The 21,333-nt window shown below is 43.2% G+C and overlaps 1 protein-coding gene across 2 annotated transcripts in view; it reads left to right on the top strand.

The window, feature by feature from the left end:
* MCCC1 (methylcrotonyl-CoA carboxylase subunit 1) overlaps positions 1-21,333 on the top strand; it is a 127,776-nt gene that overhangs the window by 97,343 nt on the left and 9,100 nt on the right. Inside the window, exons 17-18 of one of the 2 annotated variants that reach the window (XM_069213103.1) lie at positions 5,723-5,830; positions 21,084-21,155. In XM_069213103.1, the coding sequence (XP_069069204.1) occupies positions 5,723-5,830; positions 21,084-21,155 (180 nt within the window). The remainder of the gene's footprint in view (positions 1-5,722; positions 5,831-21,083; positions 21,156-21,333) is intronic. The other variant, XM_069213104.1, reaches the window with a different exon arrangement.

Here is a 21,333-nt window from a genome sequence, read left to right as displayed (position 1 = left end):
AATATAAATTACGAAATTATTTTGCTACAAAATCAATTAGTCTAATTTTTCTCAAGGTTAAAAAAATCCAATTCATTTATTATCCACAGTGCAAGAGGTTTTCCATTTCTATGTTGTGATATTCAGTTTCTGAATTGCTCTATTTATCCATCTTAGTGGAATGAGGGGAAGGAAAACAGTATAAATGAATAAGACATATGCAAGCAAACAAATACACAAGATGGTTTAGTTTGGCTCATTTCTTAGGCATTGTCAGAGGAAAAGTGTCAGATGTAAACCTAAATGCTATCTGTCTCTTTCAGGGACTCTTCGCTAGTTTTTCATCTTCAGCATCCAATTCTGGAGATTGTTTTGTATTTACTTTGTCTTCCTTAGTTCTCCTTGTTCCCTCAAAGGCAACAAGATGACTAACTGGTTTATTGGTTTTTCTTTAATGCCAAAGGAGAGGTATTACACCTCACTCACTGATTGCAACAATGTGCACATACAAAACAGTTCAAGAGATATTTAACATAATTTCCAGGCAAAGTAACGTTAAAAAATAACAAGAATGTATTAACTAAAAGTGCATATGGTAAGAAAATGTATTGAATGACTGACTCAACCTTGTAGTGTGTGTTTCTCGTGAGTGTGCTTGTTTTCCGTTATCATCCAACGCTTTAATCTTGTTGCTCTCTGGTTCACGTTGTTGTAGAGAGAGCCCCTTTTGGCCTCACTTTGTCGTATTGCCATTCAAGAGGGCTATATTTTACGAGTTGTCTTTTTTCTGGTGTCCTCGTCATGTGTCAATTTTCTGGCTGCTATAATGGGCCAGCTGCTCTGTGGTCATGCGTAGACAGAAGGCACCTTCTTTTCATACTAGTTTATTTTGCAATGTTCATTCAGCCACAATTAGGTAATGCACATATGACCCCATTGGTGTTTTGGTAGGAGACCAGCAATTTCATCTTGATGAGCATTAACTTCTCTTGAATTGTGTGGCATGTGGTGTTCTTCATGACCTAGGACCTGCAGATGTGCATCCCTTTGCACTGCATGAGTTTCTTTTTTTAGTAAGCCTGCTTTGCAGTACAGGTTTTAGATTAGGGAGCCTGCCATATGGATAGATGCTGTGTGGGGCAGAAAGAAAGGCATGGATTTGGAGAGTGCAAGGACAAACCAGATTTAGCAGCAAAGGTGAGAACATCAAGGATATAAAAATATGAGATAGTTATGGTGAAAAAAAGTGCACAGTGGTTACATGAGAGTCAATAGCATGAAATGTCAAGACCACTACATTAGAGAGTATACATTTCTTATAACCACCTACTTAGTGGCTACCTGAGTAAACAAAAATCTAAGGGTGAGCAAAATGAAGTTGTACTTTCTTTCAGCATCCTTACCGACTACCCCTGGCTTGCCTTCCCTAAGAGAAAGCTTGCTTAGGACCCAATATTTCCCTCTGCCACCTTGAAAATAATGTAATGTTTGAGAAACAATCAGTTTGAAGCTAGTGGAAACCTAATATAGTGCAAATGCAGTGTAAGTTTTTTTGTAAGGATGGTAACAACAAAGAATAGGGGAAAGCAAAGAAGCTTGTTTTGTCGACTGCGTCTTTTGCCTATCTCTTTACTCCTGACTTTTACAGTTTCATTTCTTGGGTGGAAATCTTTAGCGGTATAAGGTTCTGGGACTGAGCACGCCCCGGTGGATATTGTATTGCCATGTGGAACTGCTGTGAAAAAACATTACTCTGACATCCTCCAGTCAGTGATTGCACAAAGTTGTGATGCTTGAGGGTAGTTATATAAAGTTTATTGAATGCCAGTACACTAAAATACAGCTGTGATGTACAGAGAAATGTACAAACGTTACGAAAAGCACACGGAGGGAAGCTGGGTATTCTCTCACCAAGTCATATGTAATGTACTGCTACTTTTGTACCTTGTTGTGAATTAAGTTGAATAAACATATTTAAAATAAAATAAAAAATAATGCTTGAGGGTGGTGAAAATTCATCAGGCAGGAGTTATTGTAGATAAAAGCGCCATTGCAGCGAATCAGTGGTTTGTGGAACTTGTATTTTTGCCTAGACAATTTGTTCTACATTTGTCTACATGCCAATGATCTGTAAAGCGTCAGATGACACATTTATCTCATTAGATCACTGGATGTTCACAAGACACTGGGACAAGATCTCTGCTTTTAAGCTGCTGATGGCCAGACTCTGAGTAGTGTTGCAGAAAACACATTTATAATAGCCCACGACTAGATCTGGCAAATTTTTATGCCCTCTTCTAAAGTGACTGAGGTCCCAAAAAGGCAACAGGCACCATTTTCTAAAATTAGTCACTGAATTTGAAGCGAGACACTCAACATCAAAATATACCACTTCCCTGAAGCCCCAGATTGATTGTTTACTAGTGTGTGGAATGAGGCCATCCCTTGTACCGGCTATTTTCTTAGTCTTTAGAAGGTGTCTTAGCAAAGTAATTGTTTCAGTCAAGGCTACCAGTAAGCAAAGGTGATTTCAGTTGGCAGACCCTCCCTCACCATGGGTTTAGAGATGGTGCTTGTTTTTAACCAGTAGAGTAACAGGTACTCTACTTCAGGTTTCACTGAAATGGAACAAACAAACTGGACACTGAGACAGTGAATATATTTGTAATTTTTAAAAAGTACCTTCCAGTGTCATTATTGTTTTATCTTCTTTACTCACTGGTGTAAGATGTGGGTGACTTGCAAAGGCCCATACAAAAGTAATGCTTTTATTCCAGTGACAATATAAAAGTGGTGTGCAACTTAGATTCTGGAGAGCCGGATCCAAAGTAGGCTTTAAAATTTTCCTCATAAGAGAAATTTGCATTCAGTTGATATAAATTAAACTCACTTGCATAAGTAGTCTTGATTGTGAACATCTGGCATGTATCCAACTCTCAGGGTCCCAATTAGAAACTCCTTCAGAAGAAGTCTTTCTGTGTTGCTTTTTTTAAATTAAATTGCTTTCAATTGCCTGAAGGTTCTCTCCTGCACCGCGATTCACTAAAATATATGCCCTCGGAGCAAGTGAAATTCGGAGGTTCCCTCACTTTCATTGCATAGATCCCAGACAGAGAACATTACTAGATCTGCTGACTGGGTGAAAGTCACAAATCCACTGTACTTTGGTTGCATGATTTAATTGGAAGAATAAGAGTAAAAGAACTTCTGGGAGTGTCACTTCCTGTGGACATCATGACCCTGGTTTTCATTCAGGAACCACAGTTGGATCCTTCCTTCTGGTTACCAGCACTGAATGTGGCTCAGGTACAGCTCCCTCCTACCTATGGCAGCACCTGCCCAAGTATGCATAGAACCTGCACCAAACTAGAACCAGCATGTTGCTCTCTCCCCTCCAGGTCCTCAGGCTCCCACCTCTCCCCCTCTGGAAACCACCCCCCACTCTCCCAGCAACTGCCCATGTATGCACAGAACCTGCACCAAACTGGAACCAGTATGTTGCTCTTTCCGCTCCAGGTCCTCAGACTTCCAACTCTCTCCCTCTGCACCGCCCCCCCACCCCCTCCACCTACCCCGCCAGCCAGCAGATCCATTTAGAACCCCATAACTCACCATTGCCATCCTGATGTCAACCCTATCTCCTACCTCTTCTGGTCCTTAAGCAGGATAGTGATGTTGGGTATTATGGTGTCAGGTCCTCAGTGAACATTTGAACAACTGGGAAAAGCATCCAGCCACACAATAGGTTCATAAGCAATGATCATTCAAAACGGCTGAAGAGCTGGGTATTTGCCTACTCATTCTAAGTTGCTTGTGGTATGGCGGAAATAGAGACAGTCTTCCTAGGCTAAAGTTTAAAAAAGCTTATTTAACTGGAAAACAAACTTAGTAAAAGTAGTATTTTGTTAAATATTAAACTAAGTTAATTTTACATGTGAATTTTAAGTTTAGAACAAAATTTTAGAAAATGCTACAGTACTGTTAACTTTAGCATTAAATCTTTGATGCATTTAATTTTAATAAATTAAAATTATTTTTTTAAAGTTTAAATTAATAATACATTTCCACTTAAAGTTAAAAATAAAAATAGTTTTGAATATGTTTGAATAATGTATAAAATGTAACAAATGTAATGTAATTATATTTTAATACAACAATTGTTTTTAATTAAAATGTATTAAAATACGTTTAAAATAAATACTATTGTTAGTTTTAACATTAAATTATATTTAGGTCTGGTTTTAACTATTTTAAATAATTTAATTTAATATTGAATTTATTTCCTATTGGGTATTATGCGAAATCCCTACCCCCATTATTTTGTTATGTTTAGGTCTGGTTTTAAATAATATAATTTTGAAATTATTTCCTATTGGGTTTTATGTTAAGTCCCTATCGCTATTATTTTGAGGGCATGTTGAAGTACCAGTGGCTGGCATGTGTGGTGCTGGACCTACTTCAGCTGTGAACTTGAGTAATTTACTACCATTTTGGGTCCCTTTTCGGCTGTAGTAACTATAGAAGTGCAGTTTGTGAATAGCAATGGGCCTTTTCTAAACCTTTCCATATCCGCCCCCCATAACTCCTCCAAAAAACCCTTCCATTTAGTAGTAAGCATTCCCTTTTTTCCAGCCACCGACCCTGGTACCTCCCACATTTCCTACTAAGTAGTAAACATACGTGGTTGAGGATCTCCCCTTTGAAAAGATAGGAGAGGTGGAGATTTACAATCTTAGGTTTGTGAATAGCATTTTGTAGTATTTTAATAGTACTGTTGCAGGAATAGTAAATGTACTGCGAAATACAGTATGTGAATAGGCCCTGAGTTAGCAGGAATTATTTTAGATTTGTTTTTAGTTACCGTTTTGTGGTCCCTCATTAGGTTTCTGTCACACTTGAGATTTTGAGAATAGATGTTTCAGAACCTCACTGACACACAATAGCAGCTGGTTTGATCTTAATGATTGGAATGCAACCTAAGAGTAACAGAGAACATAAACATACTAGATTAATTTGAATAACTATGAATGAAACCCATTGTAACTACTGGATTTCAAGTAAGTCTCAAATTCGTCGTTATTCTAGGAGAATTTGGCTTGCAGATCTATCCTTGGTGTTTGTTTTGAACTTTTATGTCTTCTTACTTGTAGACTTCATCCACTACAGACCTCTTTTTAATGCACATGCAGTAGGTGAGTTAGTGAGTACACAAAGAAGCCTAATAAAATAGATATAATTGGTGGCGCAGAGATGAGGATTTTCTTCTGGTGAGTGGTTGTCAACCTCCAGATAATTGTGCAGGTACTAATTCAGCTGTACTGATGGTAGTTGGAGTGGAAAAGTATAACTTATGCTGTTTCCTACTTTGAATTCAAGAAGCAGTTGGGATAGCCATGTGAGTTAGTGTATATGCTGCAACGTTCTTCAGGTGATATGCAGGTTTGGTTCATCCTTGGCAGACAAATAGTAATACAATCTTAATATCATCACAGTAAAACATAATGCATATAATACTGAAGTGTTTCATTGCTGTATACATTTTCAACTGTGGTCGTACTTGCTGCATAATGTCTTTCAGCATTTCCTGTCTTGTGTAAAATTAATAGGGTTTTTGTTTGTTTGCTAATGCTTGGTTGTAGTAGCAATTGAATGTAAACATATTAAACACAGCTTCATGGTTTGTAGGAGAAATAGTTCTTTTTCACCCTTTTTTATTCTTATCTTTACTCTGGTATTTGTAAAGGAAGGCAGTGCTCAGATCAGCGTCCCAGAACCCAAGTACCTGTCTGAAGTTAGCACTGCAACGACACAAGCTGGTGCGATTGCACCGATGACCGGGACCATTGAGAAGGTAAATTTGTAAGGAATTTTTTGCAATTAATTTGCAAACCATAATTTTAACATGGCAAATTGCACATTTTCAAATCTCATGGCAAATGTATTGTGCAGCAAATGCCAGCAATGGCAAACGCATATGTCACAAGTCACTATTAGAAAGAAAAACATGTATTGGCTTTTAAGCTGTCAATGCGATTTTAGGCGATACAACACAGTATTTGCCATATGATTAATCTACACATTTGGTCTCCAGATTGTCTTTTTACTGAATTTGGAGATTCTGAATATTGTTTTCAAAGATGTATTTTATAAAACGTTCCATCCCCTCAGAGCCAGACCGGAGGAATTATTTTCTCTCTACTCGATTGCAGCTATCTTGTGCTTCCAGCTATAAAACTGATCTTATAACTCTTTTTGTTCTGACTGTTCAGAGAACCTGTAGTTTCATGTAGCAACAAATGTTTTAAAGTAATGTGGTGAGGGATTTGCAAAACTTCAGCATTTCATACCAATCATATTAATTTGCTTGTGAGCTGGGAGTCTTGGTCTCCTCCATCATGAGAATATGTAGTCTCATGCCACTTGACAATGTATCATATTGTAGCTGCAGCAGATTTAATATTGAGGAGGACATGTAAAGTAATGCTGAAGCACACAGGGGTGAGGAATTTTTTAACATATCTACTTGTTTGAGGAACAGGTGGCTTCATAATTCTACTTATCCTGTAATAAAAATCCACTTGTCCCTTTGCTGCCACTTAGAGCTCTGATAATAAATAGCCCTTCTGGTTATACCAGAGCTCATGTTATAGTAGGGTTTGAATACTACCAATTCACTTGTTTTGACACCTTTCTGTGGATCTTCATACTGGGGCTGGAGATCATTAGTTTCAGGGCTGAAATGACATTTTGAGGCATTGCAAACCTACTAAGTTTAATGTTTTAGGAGTTTTCACTGGCACTTCTATAATCTTTTTCCATACTGAGAACAGTTGGAAATTCACTCCTGACCAGGACAAAAGTAAAACTTCTTCCGGGTTGGGGGCAAAAGGGGTTGGAGGATTATTTAACTTGTAAATACTCAGGTGATTTTCACACAATTATTGCATAATTATTCATCCTAAAATGCAGTTCACAAATATTTTCTAGGAGTACCATTTTCTGGCCAACATCTGTAATTTCTTCTAATTAATGATAATCATAAATCTGTACTAATGCAAGGACATATACCACATGTGCACTTTTTTGACTTTCTTTAAGAATTGAGACCCTAATTGGGTCTGGTGTCAACCACAACTTTTTTTTTTTTAATTGAATTTCTATCTATCATCTATTGGCTGGCTTCACTGTAAGCAGTGTGTTGCTTTACAAGGAGTATATCGGCACACAATGTAGTTTTGTTCAGGGACTACAGTGGCAATGTGTGCTTTCTGAAAGCAAAACATATGTTTGTTTTGTGCCAATGTTTTATTAGAATTCTTGAGGGTCTGGCAGCTTCCACAACAATAAGGTTTTTACAAAAAAAAAATGTGTCAAAACAAGAAACACAAAACCAAAAAGCTGACCACCAATGTCAGAACCCTTAGCTATCCAAAGCCCTTTATGGTGCTAAAAATGTTTCTTCGCTTTGGTTGACATAAGTCTGTCCTAGCCTTACCATTGATTAGGGATAAAGCTTTGGTACTGTATTTGGTTGGCTGCTAAGGATAAAAAAAAAAAAACATGAACCGATTATACCAAGTTAAAATGTTTCTCTCCTGGGTGGGGCATTGCTTGGACGCAGGGGAAGATGGTTGCTTAGCTCTTCGGCTCCGCACTGAGTGTTTTCTTACTAGTGCAAAAACTAGCAAGGCCTGCATTTACCCCACACCTGGGCTCCTAATCACTAGAAGCAGGAACCAGGAGCTACTGAGCTGTGCAGCAGTGCTGATCATACTGCTTCGTGGCCACATTGACCCTCATGCGGAATGCACGGTGTTCACCAACAGCCTGGTTAGGGGCATTTATAAACTGGGCCTCCCTGTCACACTTCATCAAAAACCTACATTATCTCCACACCAGGCTTCACAGTCAACAGAAAGTGAGAAGTCAGACCACGCAGCAGAGGGGTATGTCTGACCAGAGCAGAGAGTGGTGGGCGTCCTGGCTTCTAACACTACTTGGTACTTCTCAGAAGTGCTCCATCACATTATTGTCCACACACAGCGTAGCGCTTGGCTGTCTGCTGAAAATAGCGCCTTAATTATGCAACATCGTGCCTTATCAGTGTCCAAATAATGACGTAGCAGAGTTCCCTCCTGCAAATTCGTCTAGCTATTGGAAGCCCAGCCTCACCCACCACTATGAGACATAATCATTCCAATGCGCTATTGTTCCTACTCAGCAGCAGCCAGTACATATCGACCCACTCTGAATGCAGTGTCCAGACAGGGACAAGAATAGCTGCTCTATTTCTACACAACTGTGACTTTTTGAGTGCCTAATGCAAATGGCAGGAGACACAAGTGCAGCTATATATCAGAGATCTGAATTTTATACCAAGTAGGAGGGCTCTGTTGTGACACCAAGTAAGTTTCAAATTGCACTGTGAGCACTTAGAGGACTCTTGGAGCCAGTGTACCATTCCAGGTATGACCAATAAGTATCCAAACTAAAAATCCAGATTGCTGGTAGGTGTACTGAGTGTGACATCAGCCCAGCCTAATCTCAGTGAGTTCATACCAGTATAAGGGAAGCCATGGCCGACAAAGAAACCAAACCAACTCATAAAAAGCCAAAAGCCAACTCCCTCCCCAAATCTGACTGCCCCCCAACCCTGACTCTCCAGTTAAAGGAAAGGCAGATATAAATGCGACCATGAATATAATTGTGAAAAAAACTTGCAAATGTGCATAATTTAGCTAAATCAACAGAGACAAACACCGATGTGATGCAAAACGACATTTCCGTAATCAGATCCAACATCAAAGTGATCAATAACAGAATCGCTGAAACAGAAGATAGGATTAGTAATCTTGAAGAGTTCAAAGCAAATGGGAAAGAGACATCACTTCATTGAAGTCCACTTCAATAAACCTGCAAAGACAGATGTCAGCACCAGAGGACCGTAATAGGAGGTGAAACCTTCACATTTTTGGCATACCATAAGGGGCAGTAGATGCAGGCAGCCTATGCTTAAAGTTCCTACAGCTGGGGCTCCCAAAAAAACGATTGGCATTCAATTTCTCAGGAAACTGGAGACAGGGAATATAGAGTACCTACCTTCAAGCCTTCCCATACCGAAAAACCTTTAACCACCGTCTGCAACTACAGAGGTTTCAACATATAGAAAAGATTTTTGAACACATGAAGAAGGATCAATTTGTCGCCTGGAGCAGAAGTAGAATCTATATCTCACAGGATTTTTCAAAAGCCATTGTTGAGACTAGTAAAGGCTTCTGTGCCTTGCGCCAGAGACTGCGTAATAAAAACATCATGTTCTCCTTTGCTGACCCTGCGAAATTCCGGATTAACCTAGATGGTAATATGCATATCTTCAGAGATTTTTTTAGATTCCTTGATGAAAAAGAAAAAGCCGACACGGACACCTCACACCCAAAATTTACCTTGAAGACCCTGAAACATTGACTTGGGCAGGTTTGACTAATATAGACCAACGTGGCCCTATATGGTCCTCAAAATTGACAAGGTTGTAATGATCTAATGATGTAAAGAAGTAACAATGTAAATATGTAATGTTGTAATGATGTACCAAGGTAATTGGGGTCTTTATCCCAGCCCTGTCAAAGTTACCACAAAACACTAAAATTGTTAACGAAGTTGGGTTGTCTCCCTCACTATGGGTTTTTTGATCTAGGATACTTGACTTGTTTCATTTTAAATTTTACAGGTTATCTTAACATTAGGCTTGATTACCCTAGTGTTAGGATGCTGGTACAGAGGTTCAGAGATGATGGGCCATAATCTGAACATTACCGCAGTTCAACCGCGCCTTCAGTATAAGGTTTTGTTACCCAGGTCACCTACAGTGTCTAGGGCCATGACAATAAACCGCATAATTGACCAACACTGCTCTCCAAAATCTGTCGATCTTAAATAATGAACCCAGATGCACGCATGCCTTGATCTCTGCTTAACAGATGAACACACTTAACATGCCTGCACCAATGGTTCCACCCGGTGGATACTGTAGCAGTCTGATACCTGCCAAGGTTCATACTGTAATAACTTGTTTGATCCACAGCCATTACCTGACCAGTACCCGGCCAATGCCCATCCTAGAAACAATCCAACTTGTATATGTTTAACACCTAATGTGAATCACTAATGCCCCCTTGATACTTCCTGATGTTGGTACTACCGCCTTTCCACTGCCAATAATCTATCCTATGTGTATATGACCTTCCCTTGTGGATAGTGTTTTTCATACAGTGGCAAATATCACCCACCTTACACTTGGCACCAGCTACAACTTCCCCTGATTGTCACATTTTCTGGTGGGGTGGGCAAAGAGGACGTGGAACTGATTGAGAGTTCCCCAGGATTTTGATTTTCAGAAGTATTTTTTAGTTTATTTACATGCTTTACTGTAACTATTATTTTGCTACTACAGACAAACTATGTTTATGTATACCGTCTGGAACTAAGACCTTTATTGACTGCACCAACAATGCAACTACACATCCAAATATTAAGAAGCCACTATTTTGTTCCTCACAGCAGCCCTGGCCCATCCACATCTTATCATCTCACTGGATGTTCCCTGTACACCATGATGAATAATTCTACATCCTTAATGGTACTATCACTAACCATGAAGGGCCAGTACCATAGGTCAAGAGGAAAAAAATCCTAGATTATGGTTGTAAACTACAGGCTGACATTGTTCAATTACAGAAATGCAAACTCAATCAAGACATAGCCCTTTCTCTTTGACGTAAGGTTTTGCTGAAATTGCTTGCTTCCCTGCTATTGGTAAAAAAAAAAAAAAAATCCCCCAAAATGGGGTTGTAACTTAAATCTCTCATGCATCCAAAATCAATATGCTGTCATCCAAATCAGACTCTTAGTAGTGGTTTCCAAACATGGAGTAGATTTCTCTGTAGCCATCATTTATGCACCTAATGGTGGGTGACCAAACATGTGGGACCACACTCACACAAAACCTCCTGGCCATTCTTAGTGGATCACTCCTCTTCCTGGCAGGCGATTTTAACCTCCCATTGGACCCTACTGTCGACAGGGACTCCATTAGTTGCTACCATCTCCCTAAATCACACTCCTGAAACAACTCTGTGAAAATTTGAATCTAAAGGACACATGGAGACTACAGCACCCCACAGAAAAAGAAACCCAAACCCCCACACATACGTCCTCTAGGATTGACTAAACGCAGCTCGAACTGATGAAATATCACCATAGCGAGTGGTTGAGTAGATTTTTTGAGGCCTGCAATCAAAGCCACGATTAGAGGCACCCTCATACAAATCAGGTCGAAAATTAACAAATAAACTAACTCAAAATCACAAACTCTAGGGAGGGAGATTAAAACTCTAGAACATTGCCATATTCTTTCCAAAGGCAACTCCCTCCACTGTTCCCCTCACCACTAAAAATATGAATATAATCAAATCTTAAGTACACAAGCAGGGATTTGGCCAATAAAACAGGAAAGATGCTTGCGTCTTATCTAAAATACAAGCAATACAAGAATTGTATCACTGCGGTAAAGGACAAGAGCAATCCAATCTAAAACAATCCTACAAAGATTGCAGACACTTTGAAAGAATACAATCAGGCCCTTTATTCCCCAGACAAAGAAATAACAGAACAAATGTGAAAAGTTCTAGAACAAATTATCCCTTCCCTCACTTAATGAAGAAGAGGAGCACATAATCAATTTCCCTCTCAACATTTAATAAATTGTTGAGGTCATTGAATCCTGCAAAGCCCCTGTCACAAACAGCTTCTCCAACCCTATGTTATAAAACGTACGGAGAACTACTAAATTAAAACACCCCCACCCTGCGCTACAACTATAAACTCAATTTACAGACTCTGGTGCGATCACCAAGCACTTCCACTGAAGCCATAATCACGGTCATGCCCAAAGAAGACAAAGACCAAATGCTGACTAAAAATTACAGACCAATATCCCTGATCAAAGTTGATTGTAAAATGTATGCAAAACAACAATCAGAATCCAACACTACATGCCTAAGCTAATTCACCCTTCCCAAGTGGGCTTTTTAAAAAATAAATCACCTCTGCAGTGATAACACCAGACTACATTGTCATGTAATTGATAAGGCTCAGACTCTAACTACACCAGCGATTACGATTACATTAAACTGAGAAAAAAGCGGTTGACAAAGTAATCTGAGATACCTTAAAGCAGTGCTACCTAAATTCAACCTTGGCGCCTCCTTTATACGAATGGTTATGGCTCTATACTCTGGTCCCAGTGCCATTGTTCAAGGAGGTGGTTTCCTATCTGAAGCCTTTCCCCTGAAACAAGGCACCCTCCAAGGTTGCCTGTATCCCCTTTTCTGTTCTTTCTAGCCCTTGAACCGTTATTATACAAAATTGGGAACAATGAGGCCATCACAGGAATTAGATTTGAAACCCTGATACTGAAAACAGCAGCATACACTGAAAATATTTTGATTGTTAAGGGAGAGGCAGGCCAAGCCATCCCTCAATGATATCCATTGAATTTTCCAAAAACTCAGGATACACTATTAACAGAGATAAATCTGAGGTCATCCCCTGAACAACATAGACGCCAAGGAATTTTGAGGAGAGACGGGACTAGCCTGGCAACCACACCAGCCTAGACTTCTCCAATAATGTTATTGATTCACTCAGGCATAATAAGGTGTTACCTCTCAAGAAAATTACAGATCTTCTGGATGGCTGGTCTCCTAAATTCCTAACTTGGCGCGGAAAGATAGAAAAAGTTAAGATGATGAGTGCACCCATAATAAATTACTAATCAGCATGCTACCCCTCACACTCTGAGTTTTTGGGAGAACAGATGGTCTCATAAATAAATTTCTATGGCAAGGGAAAAAACCCAGCCCTTTCCTTTAAAAACCTGAGGCTACCCAAACCTCTAGGCGGAGTAAATCTGCCGAACTTTAATACATACCAGACAGCCTTCGTCTTCAAGCATGGTATCCACTGATTGATTCAGGAGAGTAATATAGCCATGTATGGCTAGAAATCGAAACTCTATTATCCACCAGGAAACTATATTCCATTTCTTTCCATGAACAAAGTTACTCCAAAGTATTCAAAGTACATCATGGATGTTGGACCTGCCCTTTTTGCAGGATCATCCCCAAACCTTTTGCCTTTCTCTTCCTATTTCTCTGACCTCTTTTTGTTGGCTATAGGACTCTGGGCACTTTATCACTGTTGATCAGTGCTAAAGTGCATGTGCTCTCCCTTCTATATTTGGTATGATTGGCTTACACCTGATTGGCTTACTTCATTTACCTGTAAGTCCCTTGTATATTGTATCCCTTATACCCTGGGTCTGTATTTAAATGCTACTAGTGGGCCTGCAGCGCAGCTTGTACCACCCATAGAAGTAGCCTATAAAACCTGTCTCAAGCCTGCTGCCACAGGGCCTGAATGTGCAGTTGACTGCCACATGAACCTGGCATCTTATTTTACTTGCTAGGCCTGGAACTCTCCTTTTACTACATATGTCACCTCTAAGGTAGGCCCTATGCAGCCCTATGGGCAGGGTGCTGTGTACATAAGAGGTAGGACATGTGCCTTGTTGTGTGGCCTGTCCTAGTAGTGACAAACAGCCTATTTGGTTTCCCACTGGTGTGAGTACTGCCTATCTCATAGGAGTGCATTGGAAATGCCCTTTCACATGGCTAAGTGGTATTTTTTGATCTGTGAGGGGTGTGTGGGCATGTTTGGTATGGTTGGAAGGGAAGTGAGAAATGCTGCTTATTGGTGTAGGTCAGAGGTCTTCAATCTGGGGGTCGGGACCCCCAGGGGGGCCGTGGAGACCTGGAAAGGGGGTCGCACATTCCCCCAGCTGATCCTTAAAATGCCTCAGCTGAACTTTAATTTGAGTCTCCTGTGCTGTGAAAGCCCCACAGACAGCTAAGGAGACTCTCAGCCCGGGGCTTCTGCTTCCTGAATGAAAAGCAAATGTGCTCTACGAGCTGATCTGCATATGTAAAGGGTGCATGGGAGCAGCTTTAAATGATCAAAGCTTTGTGAGGACAAACATTTTTTTTTTTTGAGGGGTAGTGCGAAGAGTTAACAACTGAACTGTGAAGTGCATGCTTTTAATTGTAATTGTATTTCAACAGTGCTCACTTCACCTGGATGTGTTGAAGGGACAGCTATTAAAAACAAGCATTTACAATGCAACGGGTCTCGCGTTTGCTCATGTTAGAGCTGATCGCGTTGTAAACTCTTAACCCGACTTTTCACCTATCGGGCAAAAGTGCATTTATGTACATAACCTGAAAAAGTGAAATCGAGTGTGTAAAGCGCTCGACTTCTGCCAAGCGAGATCGCGCTTGTAAATTAGATTTAAAAAAGTCCACGAGTCCGATGGAAAACAGCGAGCCTCGCATGTTTTCTGTACTTGGTCGCTGCGCTCGAGGAGGGCTTGCCACCGGAAAAGGCATGACATATGGGTGCCTTCGACTAATGAAAGCAAGCAGATTTTATTAGGGAAGCCCACGAACCAATAAAAAACACTGACGTGAAGTTGACAGTGCTCCTAGCCCTTTTCTAAATACAAAAGAGTCTCGCTGCAATACGCATGCGCGAGCGCATGCAATGCAGGCTCGACCCTAAAAAGGTATTGCATATGCTCTGATATTACTTAAATTCACATTTTGGAAGCACCTTTTTATAATAAACCTTTTTGTAGTGGCCTATATTATACTGTGTGCAATGCAAGTATAAAATAATGCCTTTTTATATATTCACAGTGCTTTCTATCACAGGCTGTGACCTCATGGCACTAAAAATACACAAGTAACTATTCTCAACTGTACTAACAAAGATTTAGTTCTGTTGCTCTCCGGTTAAACACAGACCTCTGCAGTGCATTAACTAATAGAGGTTTCATAATGCACTACAGTGCATTTCCCAATGAGTAACAACTTTATTTTATTTATTTTTCATTTCAGCTGGCTATTATTTTATATGTAGCTACCTGGCGGTAAAAGACTTTAAAAAATGTAGAGAATATTTTGGGTTTATTTATGAGAGGCTTGCGCTGCTGGAGCATCACTTTTTTTGATGCTCCAGCATCACAAGCCTCTCAATCGTACCTATGAGCTGACTCAAAGCCACCCTGAGCGGATTGAATGGCCTTGTTGATATGGAGTAAGGCAAGGCAGTGCAAGTCGCTGCATTGCCTTACTTTGCGTCAAGGAGGCGTTCCACGGGCGTAGTGGTGGGTGTTCCTATGCAACACAGATGGATTTTGACACTGCCCCAGATTTACAAAATCACGTAAACTGGAGCAGTGCCAAAACCTTACGCCTCCCCAGAGCAGGCATAATGAGGAGAAATGTTTTAATTTCTCCTTGTTTTGTTCTCTTTCCATGTGTGCTGCTATCTGCCACACATGTAGAAAGAGGTACAATGCCTTCCTGGATTGTTTTTGTGCAGGAAGGTGCCCCTTCCTGCACAAATACAATCCTGCCTATGTTGGCACTAGGCAGCAATTGTGCGCCAGCGCAGGGGGAAAGGACAGAAATGTACTGTATTTCATAAATACGGTCCATTCCTGCCCTTTTGTATTGAGAGTGTGGAAGTGTAGCAAGAAGACTTGCAGCTCTGCCCCATGTCAATTCCTAATAAATGAGGACCTTTGTTTTTAGCCACACCCTTGACCATGCCCCCACACTCACCGATCTTTGATTTGCTAAACACTGTTTAATATTATTTCCTCACAGTAAAAATGATTTGCTGTGCGAAATGGGGATGTTTATTATTGTTGATTATGAGGAGTACGAGGTTCTAGAAATTTTTATCAGGAGGGGGTCCTTACACCTAAAGTTTTTTAAGAGGGGGTCCCGGCATCAAAAAGTTTGAAGACCTCTGGTGTAGGTGGATTTTTTACCATTGTAGAACTGCCACTTTAAGGAAGTGGGCATTTCTCTGTGCTTATACATCTGGTGCTTTTGCAGCTTGATTCCGATCCACGTCCGAGGTAGAGTGACAGCTGGGATTTGTGCATACTTTCCAGACAGCCATCACACAGGGAGGGTGGCGTTGTATTAGGAGTACATCTGCATACTGAGTGGTCTTCCTGGGCTGGTTGAGGTAGAGGTGGGGCACACTTACATTTGATTAGGCTGTGTCCTGCCCTGTCACAAGAGGCTTGTTTACCCCTACTGATGTGTGGAGCCAGGTGGAGGAGAAGGGGAATTCGTGGAACTGGTTGGAACCTTCTCCCCACTTCTAGAAGGTGAGCAAACTGAGTATAAGTATAGGGGTTGTTCCATACGTGAGAGAGAAGACAAAACACTGGTGGACGGGGCACTAAATGCTGCTGGAGGGACTCGCGAGGGACTGCCTTGAGACTGCTCTGCTGTGGGACTGACCTGTGACCTGCTAGGTCACTAGAGGGACTGCCATTGCTTTCTTTTGTACCCTTGTGCTGCCCTGCTTGCCTGGGCCCTGCCTCTTTGTGCCCCCACAGCTGTCTGCAAGGGCTGGTTGGTGTGCCCCCTGCCCCCCTTTTACTGCTCGCTAGCGTGAGGTAAGTGCTACATTCTTTGGTTAAGTGCATAAAGAGTGTTTCTCCTCAACCTGATTTCATTACATGGTGCAAGAAGGGCACCTCATTATTATTGAGCGGTGCAGCACGTGAGGAGCGCTGCATCCGACCGTGAAAACGCGTGTTGAGCAATGGGCTGTGTCTAGAAGCAGAGGAGCCCGCTGGCAACCTCTTCTCGGACGCATGCTGTCTTAAGTGCCCCGGGGGTACAGGGAGGCAACTTCCTCAGCAGGATCACTGCCGTCGCCCGTTCTGCACTCTGAGCGTGTCGCGGCAGGAAGAGCGAGCTGTCACGCTGCCTGGAGGACGGCTGTGTCTCCATAAGAGGGGGGCAGCCTTCCCAGAGTACGAGACGTGGGGGGGGACCGGGAGAGGTCACCCCGCCTGCCGAGAAGGCACCAGCTTCCTTCCTTGTTTTCCCGGCTGCCGGGAGAATGGTGATTTGCATACCCACCTGTCCAGTGAAGCCCAAAGCAGGACACAAGAACCTTGTTTGTCATTTTCCCTCTCAGGACGAAGAGACCTCGACGGAGGCCTGTCCTGAGGGGAGAAAATACTGCCTTTGCAATATTAGGATCACCGGAGTTTCTTTGTGGGACAAGGGCGCTCATCGAAATACTGCATTCAGCACAGTAGGTCCATGTAATACACGCCGTTGGGGGACGATGCCTACCCACGTGCCAAGTTAAGGTCCAAGGCTCTCCAATCCCAGCACTAGTGGAAACGGGTGCATCCATAAACCTAATGGCCATGGACATATACAACAAACTATCCAAACCACTGCCAGCACTCCGACACACAAACATACAGGTTTTTGCGTTTGGGAACAGCCGACCCCTAGAGATAGCAGGGGCATTCACAACAGAAATCTCCCATGATACCACTGGAATAGCCACGAAAGTATACGTCTCCAAAGACAGCGCAGGGTTCCTACTTGGCTGCCAAACGGCCCAAGACCTCGACCTGGTACACTTTGCATTTAGCGTACATGTGAATACACTCAATGACCTAACGCAGGAATTCAAAACACTGTTTGAAGGAATCGGCTGCCTAAAAGGACCCCCACTCCGCCTCCACATCGATGAGTCAGTCACCCCCACGGCGCTCAGACATTGCCGGGTAGCATTCCACCTGCACCCCAAAGTTGAACACGAATTCAAACTCCTAGAACAAGCAGGAATCATTGAGAAAGTCTCAGGCCCAACACCGTGGGTATCCCCCATCGTGGTCGCAAGAAAACCCAAACAACCGGATGCTGTCAGGATATGCGTCGACATGCGCATGCCGAACTTGGCAATCAAAAGGGAAAGACATCTGAACCCAACAATAGATGATATCTTCAGTGAGCTAACAGGATCATATTGGTTCTCTAAAATGGACCTCCGATCAGGATACCACCAGATCATGCTGCACCCCAAATCACGGCCTATAACCACCTTCTCCACCCACAATGGTCTGTGGAGATACAAGAGACTCAATTTTGGCATCTCTAGCGCAGCCGAAGTCTTCCAACACGTTATCAAAGAAGTCCTGCAAGGACTCCCGGGAGTCCTCAACATGAGCAATGACATCCTGGTCCATGCCCCCACCGTTGAAACGCACCTGAAGAGGTTGCGAGCTGTGTTTGCCAGACTACAGAAAAGGGGACTTACGCTCCACCAGGATAAATGTGAGTTTTTGAAGCAAGAAATCAGTTTTTTCGGATATCGATTCTCAAAAAACGGAGTCGGACCAGATCCCCTAAAAGTTAAAGATATCCAGGATTCCCCAGCATCCACATCAGTGTCAGGAGTCCGGAGTTTTTTGGGCATGGTAACGTACTGTGGGCGGTTCATGAGAAACCTCACAGACATCACAGGACCCCTACGACAGCTCACACAAGCAAACCACCAATGGGAATGGGGTAAGGAGCAAGAAGATGCCTTCCAACCCACCAAAAGAGCACTTTCCGCTGACACCACCTTGGCATTTTTCGACCCCCCAACGCCACTCACAGCTGGTAGTCGACGCTAGCCCCATGGGCCTAGGAGCAGTGTTGCCACAAAAACAAGACTGCGGAGAGTGGGCCCCCATCGCTTTTGCCAGCCGCACACTCACACCAACGGAGCAGCGGTATTCGCAGATCGAACGGGAAGCCATCGCCATCCATTGGGGGTGCCGCCACTTCCCTCTCTATCTATATGGCAAGACATTCTCGGTGGTTACCGACCACAAGCCCCTACTACCCCTTTTCAAAGGGTTATCCTCCAAACCACCGCTGAGGATTGAAAAATGGATACTACAGCTCCAAGAATATGACTTCACACTTGAATATCAACCGGGCACGAAGAACCCGGCAGACTTCCTGTCCCGACACGCTCACCAAGCCACACCTCAAGAAGTGGAAGAAGCCCAGGAGACTGAAGAATATGTGAGGCTGGTGATAGAGCACGCATGACCCCTGCCCATACCACTCAGTGAAGTTATAACCGCAACCTCCCTGGACGAATGTTTACAAATTGCCATAGCAGCCACCCGGACTGGAGACTGGAGGCCCCTCCAACGCCCAGACTCTTTCCGTACACAAGAAGCCCAAGCTTGCTTACACGCACTATTCAACATACGCCAGGAGCTCTCGACGAGCGAAGAAGGCTGCCTGCTGAGGGGGTTCCGCCTGGTGATTCCATCCAGCCTGACGGCCAGAACAGTATCCCTTGCACACGGAGCACACCAAGGCATCGTCAAAACAAAGGCCTGCCTCAGGAACAAGGTGTGCTTCCCAGGTTTGGACAAGCTTGTGGAAGACACAGTCAAAAGGTGTCTCGTCTGCCAAGCCAGTGGCAACCCAGACCCCCCGACACCGGTTATCACGGAGCAAAGACCATCAGCACTGTGGCAAAGAGTAAGCACAGACTTTGGGAGCCTCCCCGACGGCTCACACATGATTATAGTAGTGGACGACTACTCGCGCTATCCAGAAGTCGAGGTGGTGCACTCAACATCCGCGCACACGGTCATCCCCAAGTTCGAAAAGCTGATGGCTACTCACAGGTTCTTCGGAGAGGTGCGTACAGACAATGGCCCTCCTTTCAACAGCCATGAGTGGGCGGATTTCCTAGCATCAGCCAACACCAAACACCGGCGCATTACACCCCGGTGGCCACAATCAAATGGCGAGGTGGAAAGATTCGTCAAAACCCTGAACAAAGTCATCCGCATCGCCGTGGCAGAAGCGGAGCACCCCAAAAGAGCGATATACGCCTTCCTAAGAGAATACAGGGTCACGCCTCACGCCACCACCGGAGCCACCCCCAGTCAACTCTGTTTTGGGAGAACAGTGACGGATACTATCCCGCATCACCCATCGTGGGCAAACCAACCACCACCGCCTGACAAGTCAACAGTAAGGAGAACCAGCACTAATACACATGCGTCCAAGAAGCGGAGAGCCTGAGAGATAACCGTGCAAATAGGCGATGCCGTCCTGGTAAAAGACCGCCACCCAGGAGGGAAGTTCCGCCTACCTTTCGAAACACGGCCGCGGACTGTAACTGCCGTGAAGGGCACCATGGTAACAGCCCGGCGAGGGCCAGAGACAGTAACCCGCAACGTGGCACTTTTCAAACGTTTGCCCCAAACGGCGCTCAGCGGAAATGACGGGAGCAACACAGACGAAAGAGCAGACTCGGATGTGGAACCTGCATGCCTAGAACCCACAAGCGGAGAACTGGAAAATGCCTCAGAACACCACACAGTTCGCCCGATGGCAGAACAACCACAGAACCAGGAGCGACAGCACCCAACCAGGGAGCAGAGAAGATCCAGGTGTCGGACCGGTCGAGAGAAGGGAGATACATGTTGAGGCACAACCCAGGCCCCTCTCGGCGATATGCAGACTATGCGTGTGACTGACCTTAATAGGAGAACGTCCAAAAGAAAAGGAGACTTTTGTCGTCATTCACAAGCCATGCGGATAATGGCACTTTTATGTTCGTCTCATGTTTTATTTGTTCCTCTCTTTCCCCCGTTGGGGAGGGATGTAGTGTTGTGGCCGGAACTGGCCAGCACCACTATGATGGAAGCGGAAGGGGTGGGTGAGATTAACCCCCCTTGCCGGAGGTGCGAGATGGGTCGCACCGAGATGATGGGGAGAAGGTTTATATAGGAGTGGGAATGCGGGAAAGTTTAGATAGGACTGAGGAGTTATAAAATAAAGAGTTCTTAACTGAACACCGTGTCCGAGTGTTTACTGCGGATCGCGCCTGCTGCGCGACATCACACCTACGATAGTTAATTCAAATGTATTCTCATTGAAGGTCTAGAGAGAAAATATTTTTTTCTTTTGACTGATTCTCCTATTCTACATAGAAATCACGCTTTGAGTAGACTGTTATCATCAGGATGCATTCAGATTGTGTCACCAAGGAGATGAGCTACCAGAGGGGCCACAGCTCTGTAAGTGTGCTTTGAACAGAAAGTTAATTTCAATGTTTTCATCCGTCCTAAACTCCAGGTATTTGTGAAAGAAGGCGATAGAGTGCAGATCGGGGATCCCCTTATGGTTATGATCGCTATGAAAATGGAGGTGAGTCACGCTTTAATGCTGAACTGCATTGTGGTATGCCAATGCCCTCTCCTCACTGCAGTGTGATTTTAGCATTTGTGTTGCATGCAGTTTAATTAAAAAAATAAGGTTATGGGGAAGAAATGCACTGTAGCTACGTAGCAGTTAACATGACAAGTCACGTGCCTGGCTCAGTATT

Source organism: Pleurodeles waltl, chromosome 11 (assembly GCF_031143425.1).
Source record: "Pleurodeles waltl isolate 20211129_DDA chromosome 11, aPleWal1.hap1.20221129, whole genome shotgun sequence".
Lineage (NCBI taxonomy): Eukaryota > Metazoa > Chordata > Amphibia > Caudata > Salamandridae > Pleurodeles > Pleurodeles waltl.
The sequence above is the reverse complement of the archived record's forward strand: the minus strand, read 5'-3'. Positions and strand labels throughout refer to the sequence as shown.